The following is a 27882-nucleotide window of genomic DNA, read 5'->3' as shown; positions in this document are numbered from 1 at the left end:
CCCTCCGGCACCAGAAGAAAACAAATAATAAAAATTAGAGCTGAACTAAATGAAATAGAAAAACAACTGAAAGAATTAACAAGAACAAAAGCTGGTTCTTTGAAAAAAATAACAAAATTGATAAACCACTGGCCAAACTGACAAAAGAAAAATAGGGGAGGAAGCAAATAACCCAAATAAGAAATGAGATGGGCAATATTACAACAAACCCAACTGGAATTGAAAAAATTACATCAGATTACTATGAAAAATTGTACTCTAACAAATTTGAAAACCTAGAAGAAATGGATAAATTCCTAGAAACACACTACCTACATAAACTGACAGAAACAGAGGTAGAACTACTAAATAGACCCATAACAAAAGAAGAGATTGAAAAGGTAACCAAAAAACTCTCAACAACAACAACAACAACAAAAAAAAAAAACCCTGGCCCGGACAGCTTCACTGCAGAGTTCTACAAAACATTCAGAGAAGAGTGAACACCGCCACTACTAAAGGTATTTCAGAGCATAGAAAAGGACAGGATACTCCCAAACTCATTCTATGAAGCGGGCATATCCCTGACACCAAAACCACGAAAAGGCACCAAAAAAAAAAAAAAGAAAATTACAGACCTATATCCCTCATGATCACAGATGCAAAAATCCTCAACAAAATTCTAGCCAATAGAATTCAACAACATATCAAAAAAATAATTCACCATGACCATGTGGGATTCATACCAGGTATGCAGGGATGGTTCAACATTACAAAAACAATTAGTGTAATCCATCATATAAATACAACAAAAGACAAGAATTACATGATTTTATCAATTGATGCAGAAAAGGCATTTGACAAAGCTCAACACCCACTCATGACAAAAATTCTCAGCAAAATAGAAATAGAAGGAAAATTCCTCAACATAATAAAGGACATTTGCACAAAGCCAATAGCCAACATCATCTTAAATAGAGAGTGCCTGAAAGCATTCCCCTTGAGATCGGGAACAAGACAAGGATGCCTTTTATCACCACTGTTATTCAACATTGTGCTTGATGTCCTAGCCGGAATAATTAGGCTAGATAAAAAAATAAAGGGCATTCAGATTGGAAAGGAAGAAGTAAAAGTATCTCTATTTGCAGATGACATGATCTGATACACAGAAAACCCTGAGGAATCCTCAAGAAAGCTACTGAAACTAATAGAAGAGTTCAGCAGAGTATGGGGATACAAGATAAGCATACAAAAATCAGTTGGATTCCTCTACACCAACAAAAAGAACATCGAAGAGGAAACCACCAAATCAATACCATTTACAGTAGCCTCGAAGAAGATAAAATACTTAGGAATAAATCTTACCAAAGATGTAAAGGACTTATACAAAGAAAACTACAAAACACTTCTGCCAGAAACCAAAAGAGACTTACATAAGTGGAAGAACGTACCTTGCTCATGGATAGGAAGCCTTAACATTATAAATATGTCTATTCTACCAAAAGTGAGCTATAGGTTTAATGCAATTCCGATCCAAATTCCGACGACATTTTTTAACAAGATGGAGAAACAAATCGCCATTTTCATATGGAAGGGCAAGAGGCCTCAGATAAGTAAAGCATTACTGAAAAAGAAGAACAAAGTGGGAGACCTTACTGTACCTGATTTTAGAACCTATTATACTACCACAGTACTCAAAACAGCCTGATGCTGCTATAACAACAGATACACAGACCAATGGAACAGAATTGAGAATCCAGACATAAATCCATCCACATATGAGCAGTTGATATTTGAGAAAGGCCCCAAAGCAGTTAAATGGGGAAAAGATAGTCTTTTGAACAAATGGTGCTGGCATAACTGGATATCCATCTGCAAAAAAATGAAACAAGACCCATACCCTATACCATGCACAAAAAGGAACTCAAAATGGATTAAAGACCTAAATATAAAACCTAAAATGATAAAGATCATGGAAGAAAAAATAGGGACGTTAGGAGCCCTAATACATGCCATAAACGGCATACAAAACATTATTAACAATGCAGAAGAAAAACTAGATTACTGGGAGCTCCTAAAAATCAAATACATTCGCTCATCCAAACACTTCACCAAAAGAGTAAAAAGATTACCTACAGAATGGGAAAAACTGTTTAGCTATGACATTTCCGATCAGTGCCTGATCTCTAAAATCTACAGGATACTGCAAAAACTCAACTACAAAAAGACAAATAATCCAATTAAAAAAATGGGCAAAGGATATGAACGGACACTTCACTAAAGAAGACATTCAGGTAGCTAACAGATACATGAGGAAATGCTCACGATCATTAGCCATTAGAGAAATGTAAATCAAAACTACAATGAGATTCTATCTCACTCCAACAAGGCTGGCACTAATCCAAAAAAAAAAAAATAATAATGAATGTTGGAGAGGCTGTGGAGAGTTTGGAACACTTATACACTGCTGGTGGGAATGTAAAATGGTACAACCACTTTGGAAATTGATTTGGCACTTCCTTAAAAGGCTCAAAATAGAACTACCATACCATTCAGCAATCCCACTCCTTGGAATATATCCTAGAGAAATAAGAGCCTTTACACAAACAGATATATGCACACCCATGTTTATTGCAACACTGTTTACAATAGCAAAAAGATGGAAGCAACCAAGGTGCCCATCAATGGATGAATGGATAAATAAATTATGGTATATTCACACAGTGGAATACTATGCATCGATAAAGAACAACGATGAATCTGTGAAACATTTCATAACATGGAGGAATCTAGAAGACATTATGCTGAGTGAAATTAGCCAGTTGCAAAAGGACAAAAACTGTATAAGACCACTCTTATAAAAACTGGAGAAATAGTTTAAACAGACAAGAAAATATTCTTTGATGGTTACGAGAGGGTGGAGGGTGGGAGGGTGGGAGAGGGGTATTCACTAACTAGATAGTAGATAAGAACTACTTTAGGTGAAGGGAAAGACAATACACAATACAGGCGAGGTCAGCACAACTGGACTAAACCAAAAGCAAAGCAGTTTCTGGGATAAACTGAATGCTTCGAAGGCCAGCATAGCAAGGGCAGAGGTCTGGGCACCATGGTTTCAGGGGACATCTAAGTCAATTGGCATAATAAAATTTATTAAGAAAGCATTCTGCATCCTATTTTCGAGAGTGGCATCTGGGGTCTTAAACACTAGCAAGCGGCCATCTAAGATGCATCAACTGGTCTCCACCCACCTGGATCAAAGGAGAATGAAAAACACCAAGGACACAAGGTAATTGCGAGTCCAAGAGACAGAAAATGCCACATAAACCAGAGGCTATATCAGCCTGAGACCAGAAGAACTAGATGGTGCCCGGCTACAACAGAGAACCCCTGAGGGAGCAGAAGAGCAGTGGGATGCAGACCCCAAATTCTTGTAAAACGACCAGGCTAGAAGGACCCCAGTGGCCATGGCCCGCAGACCTTCTGTTGGCCCAGTACAGGAACCATTCCCAAAGCCAACTCCTCAGACAGGGATTGGACTGGACAATGGGATGGAGAGGGATGCTGGTGAGGAGTGAGCTTCTTGGATCAGGTAGGCACTTGAGACTATGTTGGCATCTCCTGCCTGGAGGGTAGATGTGAGGGTAGGGGGGTTAGAAGCTGGTGAAATGGACATGAAAAGAGAGAGTGGAGGGAGGGAGCGGGCTGTCTCATTAGGGGGAGAGCAATTGGAGGTATGTAGCAAGGTGTATATGGTTGTTTGTGTGAGAGACTGACTTGATCTGTAAATTTTCACTTAAAGCACAATAAAAATTAAAAAAAAAAAAAAAGGGAGACGTTAGAAAATGTTTAAATGCTGATGGCAAGGAGCAGAGAGAAGAAGAGGTTGAAGATGTGGGAGAGAAAGGAGCTATTTGATAGAGAGAGCCCTGGAGGAGAATGGAAGAGTTCAGATTCATGATGGTTTGGCCTTAGACAGAATGCTTCTCTGGGGGTAAGAGGAAGAAAGAAGAAAAAAAATGGTTTCCAGAGCTGTAGTAGGATCCAGGTGGAATGAAAGGTCAGAAGCTATAGAGAGAACATAATAAACAAATAAGTTATGGAGGCCAAATGTAGTCTTGGTTTTTATTACTTCTTAATGTTCTGTATGGAAAGAGCACTGGCATTGACCCTAGTTGTACTGATCAAAGGAGCCCTGGTGGTGCAGTGGTTAAAGTGTTCAACTGCTAATCGAAAGGTCAGAGGTTTGAACCCACCAGCTGCTCTGCAGGAGAAAGACGAGGCAGTCTGCTTCTGTAAAGATTTACAGTCTTGGAAACCCTATGGAGCAGTTCTACTCTGTCTTATAGGGACCTGATGAGTCAATCGACTTGATGGCAATGGGTTTGGTATTTTTTATGTTATTAAAATTTTTATTTCTTCTATGCTTCCATGAGTATTCCAACCTAAATTCTCTTCACCCTGTGCCGGTTAGTAACTTCAGGGTCACGGAGTAAAATAAATGTGCCACTCAAGAAGGCTTATTTTAGCAATTTAGCCAGTTCTGTATAAGCGGCCTACAAAGGGGAACATAGCTTGACTCACATAGCCCAGAAGGCTAGCATGGACAGAACCTGATCACATTGCTTCTGTCCCCTGTCCCTTGGGTTGTCATTTTCAACATTGTCACCAAAGAAGTGTACTATGAAAGGGTTCCCGGATTAGCCATTAAGCAAATAAATTTGACCAGAAAACCTAGATTAAGTTTGAGAGAAAAGAAACAAGGAGAAAAACTATTCATGGCCTAAAATGGCTTTCATAATTTTTTTCTTTCTATAAGTTTTATAGCAAACTTTGTCTTTGAAGAGCAGCTTGGAAGTGAGGAGAAATGCTGCAGTAAGAACTCGGTAGGAATAGCAATAGCAAATTGCCCCAGATAAGTTTAAGGCAACTATATAGCTCTGGGCTCCTGAGAGGCTAATGAACCATAGATGCCTACCTCTTCCCAAGACCTGATATTTACTGAGGTGATGTCAGAAACATAAAATATTGTATTTTTTAAAGATGTTCAGGGTAAATCTTCCAAGCCTATAGGAGCTACCCACTTGCTGAGAGTTAATAGGCTGTTGACTGAGTGGCAAAGTTTGGAAAAGGACCATTAGAGGCTGAATACAGCTTCACCCAGTGGCCTGCCCTATTCGTTCTTTTTTGAGGGCAAATCATTCAAAGCCAGGCCATTTCTAAGTTAGGAGATGGAGCAAATGGCTAAGGATCTGCTTATTTTGGTCTTAATAATAAACAAACAACAACAAAAAAATGCTTTTCTCAGTTTTTTTCTTGGAGGTCCAGAATTTCTAGCTAAATCCGTATGAGCCTTATTATGTCAGATTCTTCAATTATAATTATTGTATTTGGATATCATAAGCGAAAATGTTACATAAAAGTTTCTCTCCCACGATTTCACAGATTTCTCAGCTTTTATGTATGTAAATATATTACCAGTAGAAGCTGAGATAATAAAAGCCCATGCAAATAACCCTCCAGTGTTGTCGCATGTCAAACACTCCAGTCCCCAAATTACTTTGTATATTTCAGTTGCTGGTACTTTTTCCAATTTAAATTCAAGCAATTCTTGAATAATGTCATTAAGGTTTTGCCTGAGAATGTAGTAACATGAAAATTAGTTTTCTTTCACTTGATTTTAATTTTATGTCCAATAAGAATATTTACGCAAGCAGTGATACGAATCATTGCACCTCACATTTTATATTAGTGCCTGACCAGTAGTGGAACAAGGAAGAACTTCTCTCCATCCTGCTCCCACCCATGCCACTGCCTAATTAGCACAGTTTTGGATCCAAATGCTTTCAATTACTCTTCTGAAAAAATAGAATAATATTCAACTCATAAGAAATATTGAATTTGTATTGTTTGAAGGACTTGATCTCTATTTTGAAGAGTTATTTTTCTAAATCTTTAACGGGGTTACCTAACTAGGAATGTTATGACTGGGTCTTTGATCTTCACAAAACTCGAGAATTGATTGTGTCCTTAACTGCCTCCATATCCCTTGCGCGAGGCTGTCACCTTTAGCTAGCATTCTCATTCGAGTCTCTGTCCTCAAGGCTTAAAAAAAAGGAGAGACTCTTCTCATCTACTCATCTGTGCCTTGAAGAAACTATGACAGCAGGTGAGGCTGTTGTGGAATTTGTTAAGTTGAAAGGACTCATATTGCATTACATTCAGAACCCTCTCAATAGGAGCACTTTTCTGGTCTTGAAAAAACTTAGGTTGCAATTCAGACAAGATAGGAAGTTTTACTTCCACCTCATATGCCCATAACCTGATAAGATAAGGAAAGGACATCATAAGAATTAGATAACTTCTATGAGATCAGCTCTGATCAACAGCAGGGACAATCATGATTTTACTTCTAAATTCATGATTTATTTTTGTCTCAGGCACAATGTAAATATAATGAAAAAAAAAGTAAGAGTTTTTCTTTTTCTAGTTGGCCAAATGAAATTATTTTCAAATTGTCTTGGAGGTACGGCAGTAAGTAGGGAAAGAGTAAAATCAAGTAATCACAACAGGTGTGCAAGTACATGAATACTTCAATGACGGAATTTCCCTGTACTGTCATTAAATATGAAATATTACAGTATTAGATCTATTCAAAGTGGAAAATTATGGTGTTTCATAAAAAGTGTGTCAGATTTTGCGTGCCCAACAGAAGAGAGAGTTGAAATGATAGTAAACCAACTGTACTACTCACGTGCATATGCCTGTCAAGATAATTTGTGGTGGCAAAGCATGGCGTTAAAATTTGAATTTAGATTCATAAAGCTTATTGCTCCCCAAAAGAAAACAACACATAGTGAAGGTCATTTTATGCTACGATGTTTGAGTTGTAGACATAGTAAAAATTTATACTCTTTGAAAAAATAAAATGTCCACATCATTAAGAGAAATGTGATTTCTTTTTGTTTAACTTATCCACCATATTATTATTCAAATAATGCATGCCTTCTCCATTTGTTTGCTAGCCACGCCCTCTTCTCGTGAGGTATTTTCATAAGCAAGCTATGCTACTTTTTTTTTTTATAGCAAGGTGTGGAAAAGGATTGGCATGATGGTACTTGTAAGGGTGACTTTTAGGGGGAGGGTGCAGCTGGCAAACAAACACAGAAGGCACATGTTATTTGCATAAAAATATGGTAATGTCACTATTCTATACTTCTTTCTCCCAGAATATAAAAATATATATATTTAAAATAAATATCAGTAGATATTAGTAATTTTTATAAGTAAAAATTAGAATAGAAATAAGTATTACTCTTACAGTTGGAATAACTTAGAGTTTTGAAATAATCCGGCCTGTCACACAGTAACACTACTACATCCCCGAAAAATGGTCACGCAACTCCTTTTTAGCATCACCAGAAACTCACCATTTCAACCCATTCCCTTATCGAACAGCTGTAGTTGCTTAAAAACGTGTAGTAGAATTATGTCTTCTGAAAACATCCACTAAATCCTTGATGTTAGCTCTAGCTTAGAATCTTTCCAACTTACTCTGAAATCCTTATACAAATTCTTAGACGTCCTGGGCAACCAGTGGCGTAAGGGATTTGTATATATATATGAAAGAAATGCTTGATTAAAGCAAGTTAGGGGTATCTCCAGAGAAATTTCATCCAGTCGTCTAGCCCATAAACCAAAAAAACCAAACCCCGTGCTGTCGAGTCGATTCCGACTCATTGCGACCCTATAGGACAGAGTAGAGCTGCCCCATGGAGTTTCCAAGGAGCGCCTGGCGGATTTGAACTGCCGACCCTTTGGTTAGCAGCTATAGCACTTAACCACTATACCACCAGGGTTCGTCTGGCCCATAGGTGCAGACACTTGATATTGCAATGCCCCAGGATGTGTGGGCTGAAGAAGACTGACTCATGCCAGATAAATGTCCAGAAATTCAGTTCCAATCAATTCACTCAAATGAAACATGTAACTGTCAGATGGATAAGGTATTCGTGTTGAACTGTCAAAGCCATTCCCAATTTGTAGGCTTTAGATAAGTCAAATACTTTTAAGGTCGTTGATACAGCAGAATATCAGACTGAGAGCAATGAGTTGACTGAGCGAATAATGAATAGCTTTAGACACTAATAGTCTGGTGCATCAGGCTCTGTAGTTGGGACTCTGAGAGCGCCATTTTAAGCTGGCTACTTGGGGTGTACCACCCTGGAAACTGCTTGAATAGATGGCAAGATTTGACTTTGAGAAGCTTCTTTTGCCAAGCCCTAACCCTTGAACTTAGGGAACCGTTCTTTCTTTAGATATGTTTACGGTTTTAGTCAAATTTTACACTGGTATATTTTCGCTTTGACCCATAAAGTGTTGTTTTGATAGATTATTTGTACATCTTATTTTCATCTTTTTGAAGAGAGGAAAGCAGAGGTAACCATAAACAAGTGCGCACACAGACACACACACACAGACACCCCACTCTGAGCAAAATTGACTTAACTCTTTGAGGTACTATTCTTGGCTCTGCTCCCTGTCCAGCCACTTAACCTGTTTGACTTGGGGAAAGGCAGGGCCTTGCCATTCCCTCTTTCTCTTTAGCTTCTCCTGCCTCTTCTCCTGCATTAGAAACTGTATATGTAGCTGTGCTTTAGAGCAGCCCACTTCTACGCTCTTGTCTAGGGTGTTGACTAGCAGTGGGCATGCAACCTCATTAGCTCTGCTTGCAAGTAACTCAGATTTTAACAGAAATTTTTTCTTAAAAGGGCCAGGATCTCTTTCAGAGCAAACCATCTGTAAACACTTAAACAGGAAACTGGATGAAGTTTTTAAACAGAGACATGAAGAGTTTCTACCATAGTCACTATGTTATGTCACTTAGGAGAAAGAATACAACCTTACATTAAATCTCTTTTTAAATGGAGTACAGAGAAATCAACGTCTAAATTATCAGCCACAGGAGAAAACACGAAGACTGCCAAAGTGTCATTTTTATCTACTTTTGAATCTTTAAATTCTTTATTATTACTTGCATACAAAAGTATCAGGATCACAAATATTCAGCACGGCCCATACACTTGTTTGGTCGGGATATTAGATTTCTCTGTTCCTACTCTTCTTAATATGTTTAGATCTCATTTCTAAACTATGTCTATTGCATTACTAGAAGTGTTTATATATTCAGGTTTTCAATCAACTGGTTTACTTGGTTGGAGTGACTATAAATTTGTTGACACATATTGATGATTCTTTATTTCTTGCCCAGGGATCATTTCTTCTGCTCATTTATTGTCAATCTCTCTATTTTCTTACTTGACAGTACTCTACCAGAAGCATCACAGAGCACTCCAAGCTGGGTATAAACTAATTAGCAGTTTTTTTTTTTTTTTCCATGATGGAAGCTATACCCCTCCCACATGATCAACCTGGCTGGATAATGAACTCATGAAAATATCCAGCTCTTACCATGCTAAGCCTCTCATTTTGCCCTACACTTCAGTTTATGATCGTGTATGTGGTACAAACGCAGAAACTGTTTTTATGAGTGAGGGACAGAGTTAAAAATGAAATAATCTAAAATATGGACTTTGAGTGGAACATTTTTGTCCAAAATAGAAAATTCTTGATATTGTTTTGGAACTGACAGAAAATAGCTGTAATAGTTTCAGTTCAAAAAATACTATGACTGAAATCATGGTGTATAACTGAAATGTAGGGACATTACAGAAAAGACCCCTGTATGCAGGTATGCAGAAGCACTGAAGGGTTACTGATGAACACTAAATAGAAGCATTGAGTAGTTAGTTTTGGGGAGAATATCCAGAAATACGAGTGAAAATCAGTGCTAGTTCATTACTTCAGCAGTGGGATCGACAAACCCCACTGCTAAAGTCTCCTTTAAACAATAGGTACACAGTTTGACCATTCTAGCTTATAGCCCACTGTTCCGGGCACAGAACGAGCCCAGTCTTCTCCCTGGGATTCATGAATGATCACAGACATACCAAAGTACATCTAAACATCTAAATACCATGGTTGCCCGTTTCCATTTTTTTCACATTTCCATATTGGAAATTTCACCCAATACTATCCACTTTGGTTGTAGTATGTTTGCTTACTGAAGCTGTAATTTGCTACTGAAAACACCATGCCACAAAATTCCAAAGTAGCCTAAAGGAATGGGCTTATTTTATCTTCTGCGTGGAAATGGTTTATTCAGTTTAATGGTAACTGTATAGTGCAATGGTTAAGAATTCAGCTACTAACCAAAAGTCAGCAGTTTGAACCTACCAGCCGCTCCTAGGATACCCTGTGGGGCAGTTCTACACTATCCTATAGGGTTGCTATCAGGCGGAATCAACTTGACGGCAATGGGTTTGGTTTTTTGGTATATCAATGATGAAATATTTTAATGCAAAAAAAGGATCACCTGTCATCATAACCAAAGAGACAAAGATAAAAAACAAATGAATGGCATCTCTACACTTTCTAGCATATTCATGCTAAATCCCATTAGCACTAATCTAGGTAATGTAAATTGAAAAATTATCTATCTTCCCAATATACATAAATATCCCTGCACAAGAAAGCACTGCACATATTTAACAATTCATTTCAAATGTTAATGCTTTGCAGTGGTTCTTAGATCTTAAAATATATAGATACTTTGTAGCTGTTTGTAAGTAATCTGGTTGTCTGTTAATCACTAATAGCAAAGAAAATGTTTTTTCTCCTGATGAACAGGCTTATCATCAATAAATCCTGGTAAAAATGATAAGGATGAACTGTAATAAGAAATATATACCCTTATGGAAAAATAATAGGGAATAACATATTTCATAGAAATATTACTTCATTCACATTCTCCCATTACAGCTAACCAATTACTAGGGTGTCTACCAAAGTGTCTAGACTGAAGACAAGGAAAGTTCCACTTCTTATGTGCTTAAGGAGGAACTTCCAAGAATATTAAGTTTCAGATTATAAGTAAAACTTAAAAAAGGCTAAAATTTTTATTATAAAATGAACTTATAAATAAATCAAAAAGACCACTTAGAGATATTGGTACAAATATGAAGCAAACATATTGGGACCAACAAATATCAGAAAAACATATTTAAATATCTTTACAGAAGCTTGAGAAACCAAATAAAACTTATTCTTAATGACAGGGAAAAGTGTTCATTTTAGAACACAAGGTTTTTTTTTTTCCCCCATAAATTTAAATTTTACATAACATTGTTAACATAGGCCGAATAGTATGCATTAAAATATACTTATAGCATTCAGTATGTACTGTACGAATATCTACATAAGTGATTCTGGAATAACTTTTACTCTTCCAATAGCTTTATTTTGGCAATAAAAAAATGTATGGGTCCTAGTAAAATTCATGTTCACAGTAGATGAAAAAAAATGTCTGAAAGAATACATTTGCTGAAATTTTCATTTGATTTTGGAAAATGTCTGTTTAACAATTGAACACAGTCATATTTTAACTTCTAAGCTCCCACATTGAGAAAGTATCAATGTATTGGAGCAATTTACTCTTAAGGACATTATGCTGGGCTTTGAAATTCAAAAATACAATATTTCTTCTTGGATTATTTTATGATCAACGTACAGTCTCTACGTGAGGAAAATTAAAGCTGTCTGACAACTCACAGAAACATCACTAGCTGTTAAAGATGTAGAAAATTGCATAAAAGCATGAAAAGCACTGGGTAATTTTGCAGTTTCTTCTCTAAACACAATTGTAAAGACATCTGTCTTTCAGCTCTTTCTTCCTCTTTCTTCTGAAGCATGGCCTTTCAGTGCTTGCCCTTTTAAAAATCTTTGCCTACTGTAGCTTTGCTTCTTAGTGTACTGCTTGATCCTGCTGGGCTAAGAAAGTATTTACAGGATTGCTTGCTTTTATATGTATTCACAGAGAATGCGAACAAATTAGAAGAAAGTGCCAGAGAACACCACATACCCTGTCCAGAACACTACAATGGTTTCTGCATGCACGGGAGGTGCGAACATTCCATAAATATGCAGGAGCCATCTTGCAGGTAACGTTTTCACTCTGTAACTATTTAAAAGCATAAAGTAAAAAATGTAGAAACTGGATTTTAGATGTTTCCAGCAAATGGGATGACATTCTGCCTGAATATGTGATCATCAACACAACTTATCTCTACCTCTCCTGCATGCACCCACCCACCCACACACACACACACACAGGAAATCTACAAAATGTTTGTCTTACACACTCAAGTACTGTGTAGCACCTTATTACATATATCCTTCTAGTAGAATGTGAAATCATGCTTTGTGCAACAGAATCTCCTCAAAGGCACAGACTTCTCTGTATTGTTCACCACTCTTTCCCCTGAACCTACCTGAAGCTAGAACAGTGCTTGGCACCCATCAGTTGCTCAATGAACATTTCTCAAGCAAACTAATGGATGAAACCTTACTGTATATTAGATAACATAGTTGCTTTGAGGAGTTAAATCTTTTCCTACATCCTTCTGGTCTTCTAATAAGTATAATCCCTCTCGGTTTTACCAAGCCCTCACTATTTTCTACGAATCTCCTATCCACAAGGCTTGTATAATGCGATGGATTATTCACTATACCTCGCCTGTCTCGAACTCAGTGGAGATGCAAAGAAATTTCTTCTCTGGATCTAGTTGATAAACAGAAATATTTGTTGCATTCATGGCTAGAATATAATTATTTCAGAAATGGTAAGAGCCGAAGTGAACAAATGTATTTTTATTTAAAATAATATATTAGTGATGTAGGATGAAATAATGGGTTGTTACATAATGAAAGGAATTCTCTCTCTCTCTTTCTCTCTCGCCACCTCCTTTTCCTTCCCTGCCTCTTGCCCTCTCTACCTCCCAACCTCTTCCCATCAATTCACCCCCCTCCTGCCATCTTTCCATGCCTCTCTCCCTTCCTCCCTCTCTTCTTGTCAAGGGCTATCTTCCTTTCACATTTCCCTTCACTGAATCCACTAGCATCTGCCTTCTAGAGAAGCCAGGAAAGGGAGCATAACTGAGAGGTTACTCCTGCTGCTCCTCATTGTTAAATGCTTCTTGCTGCAGAGAGGGAAGACCCCAGGATATAGTTATGAGATATTAAAAGTGAAGTCCTAAAATCGTATGCAAAATCAATGACAAGTTGATTCCCTTTAATATTGTTTTGATAAGAGCATTTTTCTCATTTTGATGTCAAATGCTAATCTTTACATGCCGATTGTCTGCCCAAGCTCTCTGGGCAGGGATTAGTGAGAGGCATCATTCATTCTCAGATGAACCTTATGGTTAGCAGCCAAGCTCTTAACCACTGCACCACAGGGCTCCGAATAGCACATGGCTGTGTTTTTCAGAACTACATTGCCTATATCATAATTGCTTTTTTTCTTTAACTTTCTAACATCAGCAGATGACTTTATGACTGGTAAATTGGAGGGATGGCTCTTTTTGTGCTACTGGTCACAATATTTTCAACATTAATCCTGAAAATAGTACAGGAAATGTGTTATCCAAAAATTAATAAACAGCTGTAATCTTAATATCCGTGTCATCAGAAACAAGCCTTTTCTTAGGCAATAACATCAACTTAGATTGATTAAAGGGCAAATTAAGACAAAAACATAGGGCTTACCTAAAAAAAAAAAATAGAAAGAACAATTATTCCTAGACATCTATTGTCTTTCTGTATTGCCACCAAAAACAAATTATTTACCAATCCTCCTATCTTCAAAATCCAGTATTATAACTGTAACAAGAAACCACATAGCTTCCAAACTAAAAATGTGAAGAAACCATGTTGAAAATACATAGTTAAGAACCTTATCAACAAAGTAGTATTGTTTTAAAGAGGAAGATTAAAAATAAAAAAAAAAAAACCTTAATTTCCTGACAAAGATAAGTTGTTATTGGCTATCTATAAAAATGAATCCAGCAGCTACCAGTCAATGGTCATCATATTTTCTTCCAGGTGTGATGCTGGTTATACTGGACAACACTGTGAAAAAAAGGACTACAGTGTTCTATATGTTGTTCCGGGTCCTGTAAGATTTCAGTACGTCTTAATCGCAGCTGTGATTGGAACGATTCAGATTGCTGTCATCTGTGTGGTGGTCCTGTGCATCACAAGGTCAGTAACTGTACTCAGTGACAACCCAAATAAGAGGATATGTTGTTCTTCATTGTTTTAATCAGATCACTCTGATTACGAGTCCCCTCATGGACTCTGCAGCCTTCCGTTCTCCAGGAGTCCTGTTTCCTCATCATAAGAGCATTTGAATAGACAAATGGAAAGGTGTTGATTTTCATGTTGGAGTGGTACAAATTATTTTCATTATTTTTGTGTTATGATGAGGATTATTTATATTCTAAGCAAAGGTCATTTTTTCCCTAATATGTAATGCTAACCTTTGTTTAAATATGCTTTTCTCTTTTAACTATAAAAGGTCAGCCCAGTGGCATGACTAGGGTTGGTGTCACCCAGTGCAGTAACTCATGGTTTCACCCCTACCTATGTTAATTACCACAATATTGTAGTTAAAACAGCAGAAAATTTGACAAAATCAGCCACTATAAAAATACTGGCAGCAACAAAAACAACAGTGCCCGATTGTAGCGCAAGCAGACAAAACCAAGTGATTCGAAGTGTCATTGCAATTGGTTAATAATCACAGCTCTCACCTCAGTACATTAGAAAATTCAAAAAGTAAATTAGCATAGAGTTTTAGCCTTGTAGGTATATTGATACATGTAAGTTGGGCTTATGAAAAATGTTTCTGTTGTTATAAGTAAGTGCAGGAATATTTTTATAAAAAATAACAAATTTCTGCTGAAACACTGCACAGAAATTTTAGACAGTCATTGTGGTGTCACCCCCTCTAACAGTGTCACCTGGTCAATCTGCACACCCTGCACCCTCCCTAGTGACACCACTGGGCCAGCCTTCATTCAAACTACTAACAGACTATTGAAATGATCAGTTTCCTTACTTCTTAAATTGGTATCCCAAATGAGGTCAGGGTAGATTTTACAACAAGGCCTAGACAATTAAATTACATATTTCATTCCTGGCACTTATGCTTCTAAATATAACTTTCGGGTATAATAATTTTCAACATACCTTGGTATAAAGAATATATTTTTATCCCAAGAAGGTTGCAAAACAGCTTTTAATCACAAAATGCAAAGAAAATAGTTGTAATGAAAAGGATTGTTTTAGTCAATTAAAATCTTGGATATATGAAAATATGCAACAAATATCACAAGATTTTGTATCAAATTCCTAGTCCAGTCAGTTGGTAGCTGTTTCCTGGAGAGCTAGATTGAGAGAGATTTGGCAATCTATCGAGTTTCAACGTGAAAGGAGACCCTGACTAATCAGTGAAGCCTGACGTTGGGCTTGGAATGAGGCCAGGTATTTGCTGAACTTCATTAGCATACAGACCCACAGCAACAAAGAATAAGATTCTAAACCAAATAGATACTATTTATGTCTTGTATAACTAGAAAATTATGGAAAATGCTTCTTTCTGACTTGATTACACTCTCCTTTTAAAAGTTCTAAGGAAGTTTTTCAAGGTTTTCACCAAATTCACCACGCAAAGCTCATTTAGACTTTCATTCATTTGTAAAGCTCTGCAATAAATCAGAATGCTTCTCCAAAAAACTATTTTCAAAAAGAAAGTATCATTTCCTTAGAAAATAAAGGCTATAATACATCTCAGTATCACTGCACTATCTTCTTTAAGGACAAGTGTGGCATTTGCTCTTGAAAAAGACAAAATATGGTTCATAAATCCTGCCTGGCCTAAAGGCTTAAGGGAAGATCATCAACTGGAGCTTCGTGCTGCTCCAAGCCAAGTTGAGTTCATCAACGTGACTCTCACGTTTAGGTGCCAAGTGAGTCGGTGGATTATATTAAAATAGATTCGGGGTAACATAAAGATAACTCAAGAAACCAAAAATACTGAGTATCAAGCAAAAAGATAGAAAAGAGTCTAAAACGTAAGAAACTGCCCTGCATTACTATAAAAAAAATTCCTGATATCTAGGTAATATTAGTACATGAAAAATGAAACTCACATTTAATGGATATAATCTCAAAATAATAAGATTACTACTTCATGTATGACAAAAACGCAAAGCTCTAAATCCTTTAGCAGATGTTTTCAAGCCTGCTGTTTATCACAGGTCCATGCATTAATCACGTTTCCATTCTTACCAGTTGCTGTCAATTCCAACTCATGGTGACCTCATGTGCGTCAGAGTAGAACTGTGTTCCATAGGGTTTTCAATGGCTGGTTTTTTGGGAGTAGATAGCCAGACCTTTTTTCTGAGATGCCTCTGGGTTCACTCAAACCTCCAACATTTTGGTTAGCAGCTAAGTGTGTTAAACATTTATACCACCAAAGGACTCCAGTTCCATCCTTTCCACACTAGAAATTGTGTGTGTGTGTGTAACATATTGTTTAATAACATTATGAAGAGGTACAAGTATCCCTATACTCAAGACAGGAATCCTTAGATAGAAGTTAGCAAATTGCCAAGTTCACACATTGCTGAGCAGCAAGGGCAAAACTGCATGCCAGAGCCTATGCATTTAACCACGGCTCATACTGCCTCTTGGCAGGTCATGTTATACACCTGATACTTAGGACTACCTAAACTGGGCTCCAAATTAGAACGAGCCATTTCTTTAAGGCATATGGCCTTTTAAATTTCCCATGTTAAATTAATGTATCCCCTATATGCTTTTAAGGAAGAGGAATAGCACATAAATTAGCATTCTTTAAAAAATCTTTTCTAGCACCTCCAAGCCTTCCAAAACTTTTCCAGAAGTCATATTAGTGAATAAATCACACCAACACCCAGTGTAGATTCATTCCGTTTACTTGACAACATTCTGCTCAAAAACCAGATTATCCAACCCAGAAAAGAAGTTTTTCTCTCTCCTCTCCCTTCAGGAAATTCTAGTTTCCTGGTGATCTGGCCACACTTATCCATCAAGACCTAGTCTAAAATAGCCAGTTGCAAAAAAAATTTTACAAAATTACACCAAGCAGAGGCCTCCTCATGCTCTTTAATTTGCTTTTAATCTCCTTCTCACCCATTCTCTGCTCTTTTCTGGCCCTCTTCACTTTCTCTTCTCCTCTTCCCAGTGTTTTTTTCTCATTCCACTCATCCCCTTGTTGTTCTTTACTCTTCTAGTCAAACACAGGTCTTCCTCCTGAACACAATGTGTGTCAGAAAAAATGTGAACACCTGGAGTCATGTTCTGGAATGAAGGGAGCTGCCCTGTTGAGAAGCTGGATTGCAGATTCTTTTATTTCCAGTGTACTGGGATTATGATTCCCAGCTCCATGTTCATTTTGACAGATCTACGAACAAACAAAAAATCTTTATTCACACACGCATTTCCCCGTATCCCACAGCTTGTCGTAATAGGATTTTATATGAGTTTAGGTTGTTGTTCTTGTTTACATAGTTAAAGCATTCTTTTATCATAAGAGAAAAAAATTACAATATCAGAGCTTTTTAGAGAATTTAACTGGATTTTAGCTTTTTAGAGAAGCTAAATAACTGGTACCTATTTATGTCTCTAACTTACAGTGTTAATATACTAAAATGGTATTAGGCTGAATCAAAAACAATACCCCTTTCCATTACATCTCAGATATTAACAATTGGCTCATTCTCTAGTTTGACAGGATTTAATCTTGTAGCATTGAAATGCCAATATAACATTTATCCTTAAGACATTTAAAACATAAAATTGTTGAAGACCTTTAAAGTGAGATTAGATGAGCCCACAACTTGCTTGATTGCATTGAGCTGAGTCATTGTTTGTGCTTAATGAGTAAGTAAGCAGTAGAGGACAAGGTAAATGTATTCCTCTTCAACTTCTGCCTGTGTTCTTAATTCTCCTCAACAGATGCTTAAAGGAGGAGCAAAAAATAACTTTTCCAAAATAATTCCAGCTTCTACTACTAATGAATTCTGAATATTTTAATGATTTACTTAGTCCACAGTTTCACTTTGATAGGATCAAACTTTAGGTAATAGCACTAGACTAAGATCTGTAAACTTTCCAACCTTCTAGGAAATGCCCCAGAAGCAACAGAATTCACAGACAGAAGCAAAATACAGGGCACTACAGTTCAGACAACACAACAAGAGCATCCACGAGGTTAATCTAAAGGGAGCATGTTTCCACAGTGGCCGGACTACCGAGAGCTTGGACTACACAATACAGTATTATAGACAAAAGAATAAGACAAGAGATCTACACATGTTGCCTTGCATTTGTGGTAATCTACACCAATGAAAACATGTACTACAGCTATATTTGATTATGTATGGATATATTTGAAATAGTATACATTGTCTTGATGTTTTTCTGTAATGTAAATAAACTATTTATATCACACAATATAGTTTTTTCTTTCCCATGTATTTGTTATATATAATAAATGCTCAGTGATGAGAAAAAAATTGCATTCTTAAATGTGCGGTATCTCATAACTGTAAATATAATCACGCTAGTACAATCTGTACAGGTGCCAGTATTTCATCTTTTTTCCACATCTTGAGTCAGAGCATTAGTTTATACAGGACTCAATGGCTAGGTTTTGAGTGATTCCAAGATCAAGGGAAATGATGGTTATTGGAAAAGAGAAAAAATAATTTACTATATATCGAGTGAGGATAAAATATCTCAGATCTTTGAATCATCTCTATTTCATCAACTTTTTTCCCTAGTCTTCCATTTTCATCCCCAGAGCAGAAAAACCTCTGGCATATAAATTAAATCAAAGAAGAAGAGGGGGGGAGTGTTTTATAACTCATAAAAGAGAGGGAGGAAAAGAAGATATTGGTTTTTATTTGGGAAGCAGTTTAGAATCTCCCAGTCAAGAATATATACCCTAAGGGCCCTTGAGCAAGTTACATCTCAAAATTTATTCCATTTAGGTGAGTGAAATTAACAACTAGGGGTAAAAATTAATAAAGTCATTAAATTTGAGACATCAGAATCATGAATTCTTAGGAGCACCTTGCCATATTTACAGTATGTGATTCTTTGAGAAGAAATTAGAATCACAACTAAATACCTCATGAATAGCTTTATGGTTAATGTGGCAACATTACCTGAAATGGAGCTAAGATGATGCTAGTATTTCTTGAAAACAGAGAAACCTGTTTTGAGTATATTTATATGATGGAATAAGAAAGAAAATCAATCCCATGGCATCAGAAAGACCTTAGTGAAAAGTTGGTTTGGATTTTATTTGTTCAATTGAAACATACAAATAGGTTTCATCACTTTGTTTAGAAAAAAATAAACTGTGAAAATTCTCAAAGAATAGACGAAATAAGATTAAGGTGAAGATAATAGATGAAATAATTGCCTTATTATCATTTACTTCTGTGTAGCTTTTCATAGCTAATACGGTAAATCTAAATAAAGTTTTGTCTCTTTCAAATGACCTCTGCATGCACTGAAGGGAATTACACTGCTGTATCCAAAAAAAAAAAAAAAAGATAATAATAAGACACGAATATCAAATCAACACATTCTGAATATTAAATATTCAGTGAGAAGTAAGTTTCCTGAAGTGATATTTAAGATATTTGTTAAAACATAAATAAATGTGACAATCTAAGTAGGATTTAGGACTCTGTGGAAAAAAACTGATTTTCTAGGTTAGTCATCACTTTGAAAAGTGTGAATTTATTGGCATAATCATTACTCAAGTATTTCCATAAATCGGTCCTATGCGACATGTACAAGACAAATTCTTTATAAATTTCTGCATGGAAGTTAGTTTGGTTAACAGGTGCAGAGCTGTGACTAGCCCTGATCTCCTCTGTAAGACCGTGGTGGCGGTAAACAACCATTCCTCCTCCTAAAAGAAGAAAAAAATGCAATATCCCAGAGCTTCTTAGAGTTTGAGAGAAACAATCCCACTGACTTTCACTTGTGAGATTCTCAATGACTTGCGTCATTAGATACTAATGCATTACTTTACATGAATTTTAATCAAAGGATCATGTAACCTTACTGTTGTGAAAGTCCCTGGAGTTCATAATACCATATACTCTTGTTCATCTCCATTCTCACCTGTCCCATGAAAGAATTCCTTTTAAAAGATGCATTTAACAAATCTTAAGTGATGTGACAGGCACTCTGTGTGGTCCTAGAGAAATACAGATAAAATATGGTCTCTACACTAAAAGAGCTCACTTTCTAGTGGTGAAAGGCACCATCTAGCCTCTACTTGCTTATTGTAATTTGGAATCAAAGCCCTTTTTCTGTTGAACAATTCTGATTTTGAAACAACTCTTCCTTATATTAATTTGAAATATACTTCCCTGTGGTTATACTCATTCCTCTCATTTTTCTTTCTGGAATAAAGAAATAATGACTAAAGTGTTTATAAATATAAAGACAGCATGTCTTTCCACTCACCTCCTGGCCCTTCAGCAAGGATTTTCTCCTCCAGGAGAAGCATCCTTAATTTCCTGAACTGTTCTTCATATGATTGGGTTTGCTTATTTCTCTAGTATTTGTCTCATTCTTCCTTGGACAAACTCTATGTTGTTAATGTATTCCTTTAAGTGTTAAGCTCAGAATTGCACAGTCTACTGCAGTTATGGTCTGGCCAGCACAGAATACAGTAGAACTTACAGAAAGCAAATTTAACTGAGTTATTAGATCTAAAACCCAAGTACTATTTAACAACACATTTGCAATGGAATCTTGAGCAAGTCAGTTCATTTCTCAAGTTTCGATTTCCTCATCCATAATGTCACTTCTAGCTCTGTAATTCCAATATTGGATTTATTCAGAATCCAGACACTATACTACACAAAGACTACATTAACTTGCTACCACAAGACCACATTAATTGTTTTTGCAGCTTGTCCTCAACTTAAATAATTCTTAAATAAACTGCCAGTAAGCCATGTCATTCATTCATTCATCTACTCATTCATTATACATATTCTGAGGGCTACTGGTTACCAGCACCAGGCTAAGCTATGAGAAGTCAAGGATAAATAAGGCAGAGTCCCTTCCTGAAAGGAACTCACTATCAGATCAGCCTGGTTCCTTGCATCAAAGATCTTACAGCCCTGCGGGAAGACTGAGAAGTAAATAAAAATTATAAAGAATGTAAGAAAGGCTGTGATAATGATCAACTCAGAGTGCCTGGAACCCTGAAGGAGGAACCTCTGGGCTGGGTAAGTGCTCCTCTTCACAGAAAGATAAACACACTGACTGCATCATTCTTCACACACACTATGACTTGATGCTTCTAAAATTTTGTACACACTCCCTCTGCTTTCTTCATACCCTTCTTTTCTTGACAATACCCAGGACAAATATCAATGATGAAGCCTCTGTGACTCCCCTGATAATCTTCTAAATTCTATGGCACTTTCCATATTGTTCCTAAATTGTCTATGCAGGTCTGTCAATTCTTTAGCCTGGATGCAATGAGAAGGCAGAAATTTGTGCCTTACCGAGTGTTTCCATTTATTCAGCAAACATATACTGGGTGCCTACACCATGCCAATCACTATCCTAGGGGCTTTGACAGCAATGAACTAGATTAACAGACCTCTGCTCTATGGCTTGCATTATAGTGAAAGAAAGTGCGGTGAGTGAGGGGAGAGAATTAATCAAGCAATAAACAAGAAATTAAAAAAAAAAAACCAAAAAGTTATAAAATAATTAAAAATAGAATGAGATGACTCAGGGTGACTGGATGGTTAGTGGAATTGGGTACCTCCAAGAAGAACGTGGTATTTAAAGTTTGGCCTCTGAAGCAAAACAAATATGGTTCCCAGTCTAAGCTCCACTTTACCAACTACTTAGCCTTGGACAAGTTGCCCAGTTTCCTTATGCCTCATATCTAAAATGGAGAGAAAAATGTCTTTCCATACCCAATATGATTGGTGTGAGAAATAAATGAGGCAATCCATGTTAAATGCCTAGGCCAGTGACATGAACAGTAAACTTTCAATGTATGTTAACAATTATTTTTATAGGGATATAATAAATATTTGTTGTAAAAGGAGGTAAATAAGAAAAACAATATTCTATTAGTTAAATAATGCATATTGGGAATCACATGGTGACAAGCAGAAGGAGTCAGCAATCATGCTTCTCAAAGGAGTGTCCTTTGTATCTTTGGAGATAGGAGAGCTGGTTTTGGTTCTGGAAAAGAAGGCAATATGGAGTTAAGAAACAATGCAGCTCCTCTAGAGTTTTTCAAGTGAGTCCACTGGTGTTGAGTGTGAACACGAGAATCATTCTTCCATTTTTAGAGAGGTCTATCCTGGTAAAGCACAGTTAAGCCTCTTGGGTATTTCCAGGCACAGGATGAGTAAGTCAATATTTCAGGACTTTGCAGAGCCAAATCCTTTATTTTCACAAATCCTTGAGGAGAAGTCAGAGAAGACTACTGAAATATGACAGAGATTATATCAAAGACATGTTAGACTCTACTAATGTTTGTCTTCAGATGTTACTTCCCATTTCCAAAGTCATGCAGTACCTGCAGCACCTGTAAAAAAAAAAAAAAGTTGCCGTCAAGCCAATTCTAACTCGTGGTGACCCCATGAGTTGCAGAGTAGAACTGCTCCATAGGTTTTTCAAGGTCGAGGCCTTTCAGAAACAGATCACCAGACCTCTCTTCTGAGGCACCTCTGAATGAGTTCAAACTGTCAACCTTTTGGTTAATAGTTGAGCACTCAACTGTTCGCACCACCCAGGGTCTCCTTGCACCACTCGCACTGTTACCAGTTACAGGATAGACCTCAGTTACATAATTAATCAGCTAGATATTAATAATAAAATTTTTTTCATTGAATTAATTAATCTCTATATGAGCATCCACATTATTTGAAGAGTAATAATAAAGTAAAGAGATTGGTTTTATAGCCAACATATGAATATACAAATGAATGTGACCTTTTGAAATCAGCATCAGGGAGACAAGTGTGATATGTGGTCTACCCAGTCACATTCAGACCTCCTTCCAGCCTTGCTGTAGATGGAAATCTACTTTATCACCCCACCCACGCTGAACATTGGACCTTGATTGATCTCCATCTCCAGTAATACCTAAAAAAGGTTTTTTACTTGAGTTGTTTTACTTTTAACTTTCTAATTTTTTATTATTTCTTTTGCAGCAAGCAAGAGGTGAAGGAAATAATGTTTTTCTCAATGTTTCCATACCAAATTTAATCCAACACAAGAGCCTAACTCAGAGTTAATGAGAAGTCTAAAATCAAATATTATGGAGGAGGGAGAAGGGGACAGGAGAAGGTTCCTAGTGATCCCTTTGCCATTGATCTACCTTCTAGCCCATGTGATTGTCTGTCAAAGGCACACCTTCCACACCAGGCTTTGCCACAGAGGTCTCCCTGAGCAGCCGCTCTCACACAGCCAGCCCATCTCTAGCTCTTGCTCCCTCCGCGGGGTGTACTGGAGACGGAGTGGGAGCCAACTCTAAGGCAACCAATGGCAACAATAGCAATGCCCTACCCCTCTGTGAACTGCTCTCCTCCGGGCTTCCTCCCAGTCTCCTGATCCCAGCCTTTTTCCTCACCTCATAAAGTATCCAACTTTTGTTGCTGCCCTTCTCTGGCACAATCTGACTTAATTCTCTTCCATGGACCTAGATCTTGAAAACAAAGGCCTTTTTATGAATCCAGCTGTGCAAACCGACACAGAGCAATGTCTTAAATTGTCACAACAATATATCACATTATTGATAAATATATTACATAAGTAATACTTGATTAACCAATAAAATTAGAAAGTACAGATAAACCAAAAACAAGACATAATCCAACCATCAAGAGATAACTACCATAGGGTTTGTATATTTTCTTTCAGAAAATTTCTAGGAATATATGTTGAGAGTTTTTTAATTTATAAAATAATTTCATAGTAGTAACTGAATCTTCATGAAGAATAAGCTCTAAAGGTTAATAAAGAGTCATTTAATCATAATTTATCAAGCTATAAACATATACAGTGTTGTTCTTGGGTAAGTTTCAATCCTTCTCACTGAGGAGTCAAAGAGGCCTTTAAAGAGCTTAGCTGAAAATAATCTCTAGCTCTTCCTGTTTGCATCTTTATCTTTCTTGTCCCCATATCACTCAGTTACCACCGTCTCATATACTACTTTGAAGAGGGCCTTTCTAGTCCCAGAGCTTTCATACCAGTTGCAAGGCATTCTCAGCCTTACAAGTCTGCAGCTGTCCAAAGTTCACCTTTTAATTATGGGGACCTCACATACACACTGTCTTCCTAATTGTCCTTGTGCCTAACTTGTTTCTTCCCGGAGCTAAAGACACCAAAGCAGCCTTACCCTACACTCACCTTGAGAATGTTTTGTTTCTTTGTACTCCATGGAGGCTTCTCACTGATCCCTGTGGGGCTCGAGAAGCCCCAGGTCTTGCCATTTAACCATCTCACGCTCATGACGCACTTATTCTAAGGCCACCATTCCTCTAACAGTTCACGCTAAAGGTGCTTAAGGTTAAACTTGGGTCATGACTGGTGCTAACCACTGAACTGAGTTCTTTTCCAAACTGGGGCTCTCTTTCCCGGTTGATGCCTCTTTCCCTGCCTTCTAAGAGGGAAAAGCTCTTCAACGTTAATGCCAATGTTACTTCAGGAAATCAGTTTAGTTCAGAACTGGAAGTTAGTATAAACAGGGTAACATTAAATGACCACAGCAATGTCATTAAGAAGTATACTTATTTTTCCTTTTATTTATTCAAAAACTTGCCACCTTGTTATATTCAAAAGTACTTGAGTCAACTTTCAAAATTGAAAAAAAAAAAAAATTTGAACACAATATAAAATTAAATAATTAAAAATAAAATCAGAATATTATATTATTTAAATAAAGGAATGGGCAAATAGCCGTGACCAATAACTGAGCTGAACTTAGTTAATACAACTCACTGCTGTAAAGCCGATTCCAATTGATACCTACCCTATAAGACAGAGTACAACTGTCCCATAGGGTTTCCAAGACTGTAATCTTTACCACATCTTTCTCCCATGAAGCGGCTGGTAGCTTCAAACCTATGCCACCAGGGTTCCTTCAGCTAATACAAAGGAGCACTGAATTTTACTGGATGAACTAATCCAGTAAAGACAGCCTGTTCTACTAGCAGGATTTACTACATGTTACTTCAAGGAGTCTCTATATAAGAACAAGGTTGAAGAGAAAACGTTATGGCCACTGGAACATGCTTCCTTCCTTACTATTTACTTGCAAGAAAAAAAAAAAATCCTTAGCTGGAAGTTACTTTGTTTCTCCACATGCAAAACCCTCTGGGCCGATGACATTTCAAATAAGACACCCTCAGGGTAAGGAGTGACAATGTGGGGGGAAGGCAGAGGAGAGAGTGAGCAAGAAAAATCTTAGGGAGAAATCAAGGACCCAGGGAAGATGAGAGGAATGGAAAGAGCAAACGAATGGGGAGGGAACAACCACAAAAAGCAGAATTTAAGAGACCCTTTTCACTCATCTTAGTCTTTCAAGAAGGAACAAGTCTAAAGCATTTCAGCAAGATTTCAGGAACATGGAGTGGCGCGAGAAAGTGGGGTGCAGAGAGGCGATGCCCCTGGGAAGGCCTCTTGCCCTCCAGTCTAGGAAGGCTAACTTGCTGCATGGACAGGGTTTGCAGGCTGAGCAGCTGGCTTGGCAAGCAGGGCAGAATAAGGCCGAGACACCACTCCAGAAATGATTTTTCAGGCCTCTGGGTGAGGAGGAGAATGTGTTTAAAATAAAAGTTTTGTCATGTGCATATTTTCTTCCTCACAAATCTTGACCTCGAGATATGTAGATGAGATTCTTTATATTCCGCAGGGCAACCTTGTGCCATAGCACTAGATCTGCTCCAGGAGATAAAGAATAAAGGAACAGCTCATTCTCTCCACCCAGAGGCTAGCCCTCCCTCTTGGGGCTATGCACGCTGTCAAAATCATAAATGCAGGCTCCTGGATAGTATCTGATCTGGCTACACTTGGAAAACAAAATCCTGGGTTCTTAAAGTAGCCCTGAGTAGCATTAGAAAAGACAGGCTAAAAAAGGAAACAGACTGGCACCTGCTTACAGAAGACAAATCCATTTGTGGTCTGCCTGGGGATATATGGGTCAGAACTGCCAAGCAGAGAAACCCATTGAAAGGTATTGTTTAGGTTTCAAAAGATGAGTGGAAAGAGAAAAATGAGTTCTCTATAAGTGGAGGTTAGGAAAGAAATAAGAATGGAAGCCCTAAATACTACCTCTCAGCCTTCCTTCCCAAAAGCATGCGGCTCAGTTATTCTCAGGACAGTGCCAAGCAGAGCCCAGTGACTTGTAATTAAGCTCACAGACCAAAGAGTGAGCCTTGTAAACAGCCGTTGACGTTGCTGACTTCCCCCCAGAGAGTTGAGACTTCACTGCACCGGCATTCACGTAATCACATTATATTTCTCTTTTAAATGAGATGTACATGAGTGTTCACTTGTGCCCAATTACGGTAATGCATGATTTACATAAAATTAACTCTCTTGCTTAATTACAGTCACGCAAGGATTAAGAAAGAAAACGCTTTTACTTTGTAAACATTGTATGCTTCAACACTTAGCTTTTCCATGAAATAGAATTGGTCCAATCACAAATAAAAACAAGTTCTTCAGTCCCTGGGTTTTGTCATATAATTTCTTCCCTTTCTCAAGATTGCCTGTAAACTGAGTCACCAATGTTTTTATCAAGTCAGAGCAAAGGAATCTATGAAATTGTATAATTTGGTATGAACTGGATTGCTTTATAGCAAAGATCAAGATTTCAAAAGTTTTTCATACAGTGCAGAGTTTAACCCTCGGGGTAAGGAATCTGCAAGTGGCAAGAGACTGGGTCTCTATCTTTCTGGAAGCAGCAAGGAAAATGCTTTCTTCAAAGCTGCCTTGACAACAAAATGATTAAATGAGGCCTCTTCTCTCATCTTACGTCTCTCACTTTTCTGCATTCTCCTTTTTGCCACAAACACGAACACACTTTTTCTCCACATAGGACCTCAGATTGCACATTAACAGGGAATTAACAGTGAAGTTCACTGCAATCCATACCGAAAGGATTTTTTCCCTGCCTCTGCAGACCTGGTGCCAGGGCTGGAAATGAAGAAAATCCACTGAGCTAGTGCAATAAGAAAGTGATGGAAGGCAACAGAGACAGAAGTTTCATCATTATCAGTTCAGTGGGGATGTGAAAAGGCTCCTGTGAAAAGCTGCACAAAGATATCTCAAGGGGACCGACTGCTCACCGCACTAGCTCACCACAAAAGATGGCAATTTCATTTTGCCACATCATCAACCCTCTCTTCACCTGGTACACAGAGGAGCCGGATACCAAAAGAAAAGAAAAGCCTTTGAAGGGGAAAAAGAGAGGCAAGATCACCTGTGCGCTCCTAGGAGGAATCATGGGAGAGTAAGATCTTATACTCAGAGCAGACTGCATTTGGAGGAAAAGGCTGTAAATTGAAATTAGACAAATTGGATCTGATTTTCACCACATTGAAAAATAGAGGATCACATTCCTGACCCAGGGAATGGTGCTTAACTTCTTTAGAAATACCTCTAAACACTAATAAACTGGCTACCTATAGCATACAAAACACTTTTACAAAAAGGTTGTTAACCAAAATTTATTAACCAAAAATTGCATTTGATGTGGGGAAGCATGGGATACTATACAGAATTATTTTACTTCATATTTCCTGTCCTTTGATTCTGCAGCAAAACATAAACTGAAGAAACTCTTCTTCAAGTCCTTGAACTCAGGAGAACTGTCTTCTTTCCATC

General features: G+C 37.5%; 1 protein-coding gene and 1 long non-coding RNA gene across 17 annotated transcripts in view; one reads left to right on the top strand and one right to left on the bottom strand.

Moving 5' to 3' along the window:
* Positions 1–18343, top strand: part of TMEFF2 (transmembrane protein with EGF like and two follistatin like domains 2) — a 285073-nt gene extending 266730 nt beyond the window's left edge. Inside the window, exons 8-10 of the mRNA XM_049887727.1 lie at positions 11915–12038; positions 13981–14139; positions 18109–18343. Of these exons, the coding sequence (XP_049743684.1) occupies positions 11915–12038; positions 13981–14139; positions 18109–18205 (380 nt within the window). The 3' untranslated portion in view covers positions 18206–18343. The remainder of the gene's footprint in view (positions 1–11914; positions 12039–13980; positions 14140–18108) is intronic.
* A 1321-nt stretch (positions 18344–19664) lies between these two features.
* LOC126077941 (uncharacterized) overlaps positions 19665–27882 on the bottom strand; it is a 134204-nt gene continuing 125986 nt past the window's right edge. For all 16 annotated transcript variants that reach the window (XR_007517893.1, XR_007517895.1, XR_007517899.1 and 13 more), the window contains 2 exons: positions 23624–23698; positions 19665–22576 (listed from right to left, as the gene is read on the bottom strand). This is a non-coding gene — a long non-coding RNA (uncharacterized LOC126077941). The remainder of the gene's footprint in view (positions 22577–23623; positions 23699–27882) is intronic.

This window comes from Elephas maximus, chromosome 6 (assembly GCF_024166365.1).
Source record: "Elephas maximus indicus isolate mEleMax1 chromosome 6, mEleMax1 primary haplotype, whole genome shotgun sequence".
In the NCBI taxonomy this organism is placed as follows: domain Eukaryota; kingdom Metazoa; phylum Chordata; class Mammalia; order Proboscidea; family Elephantidae; genus Elephas; species Elephas maximus.
Note: the sequence above shows the minus strand (reverse complement) of the source record. Positions and strands in the feature narration are given on the sequence as shown.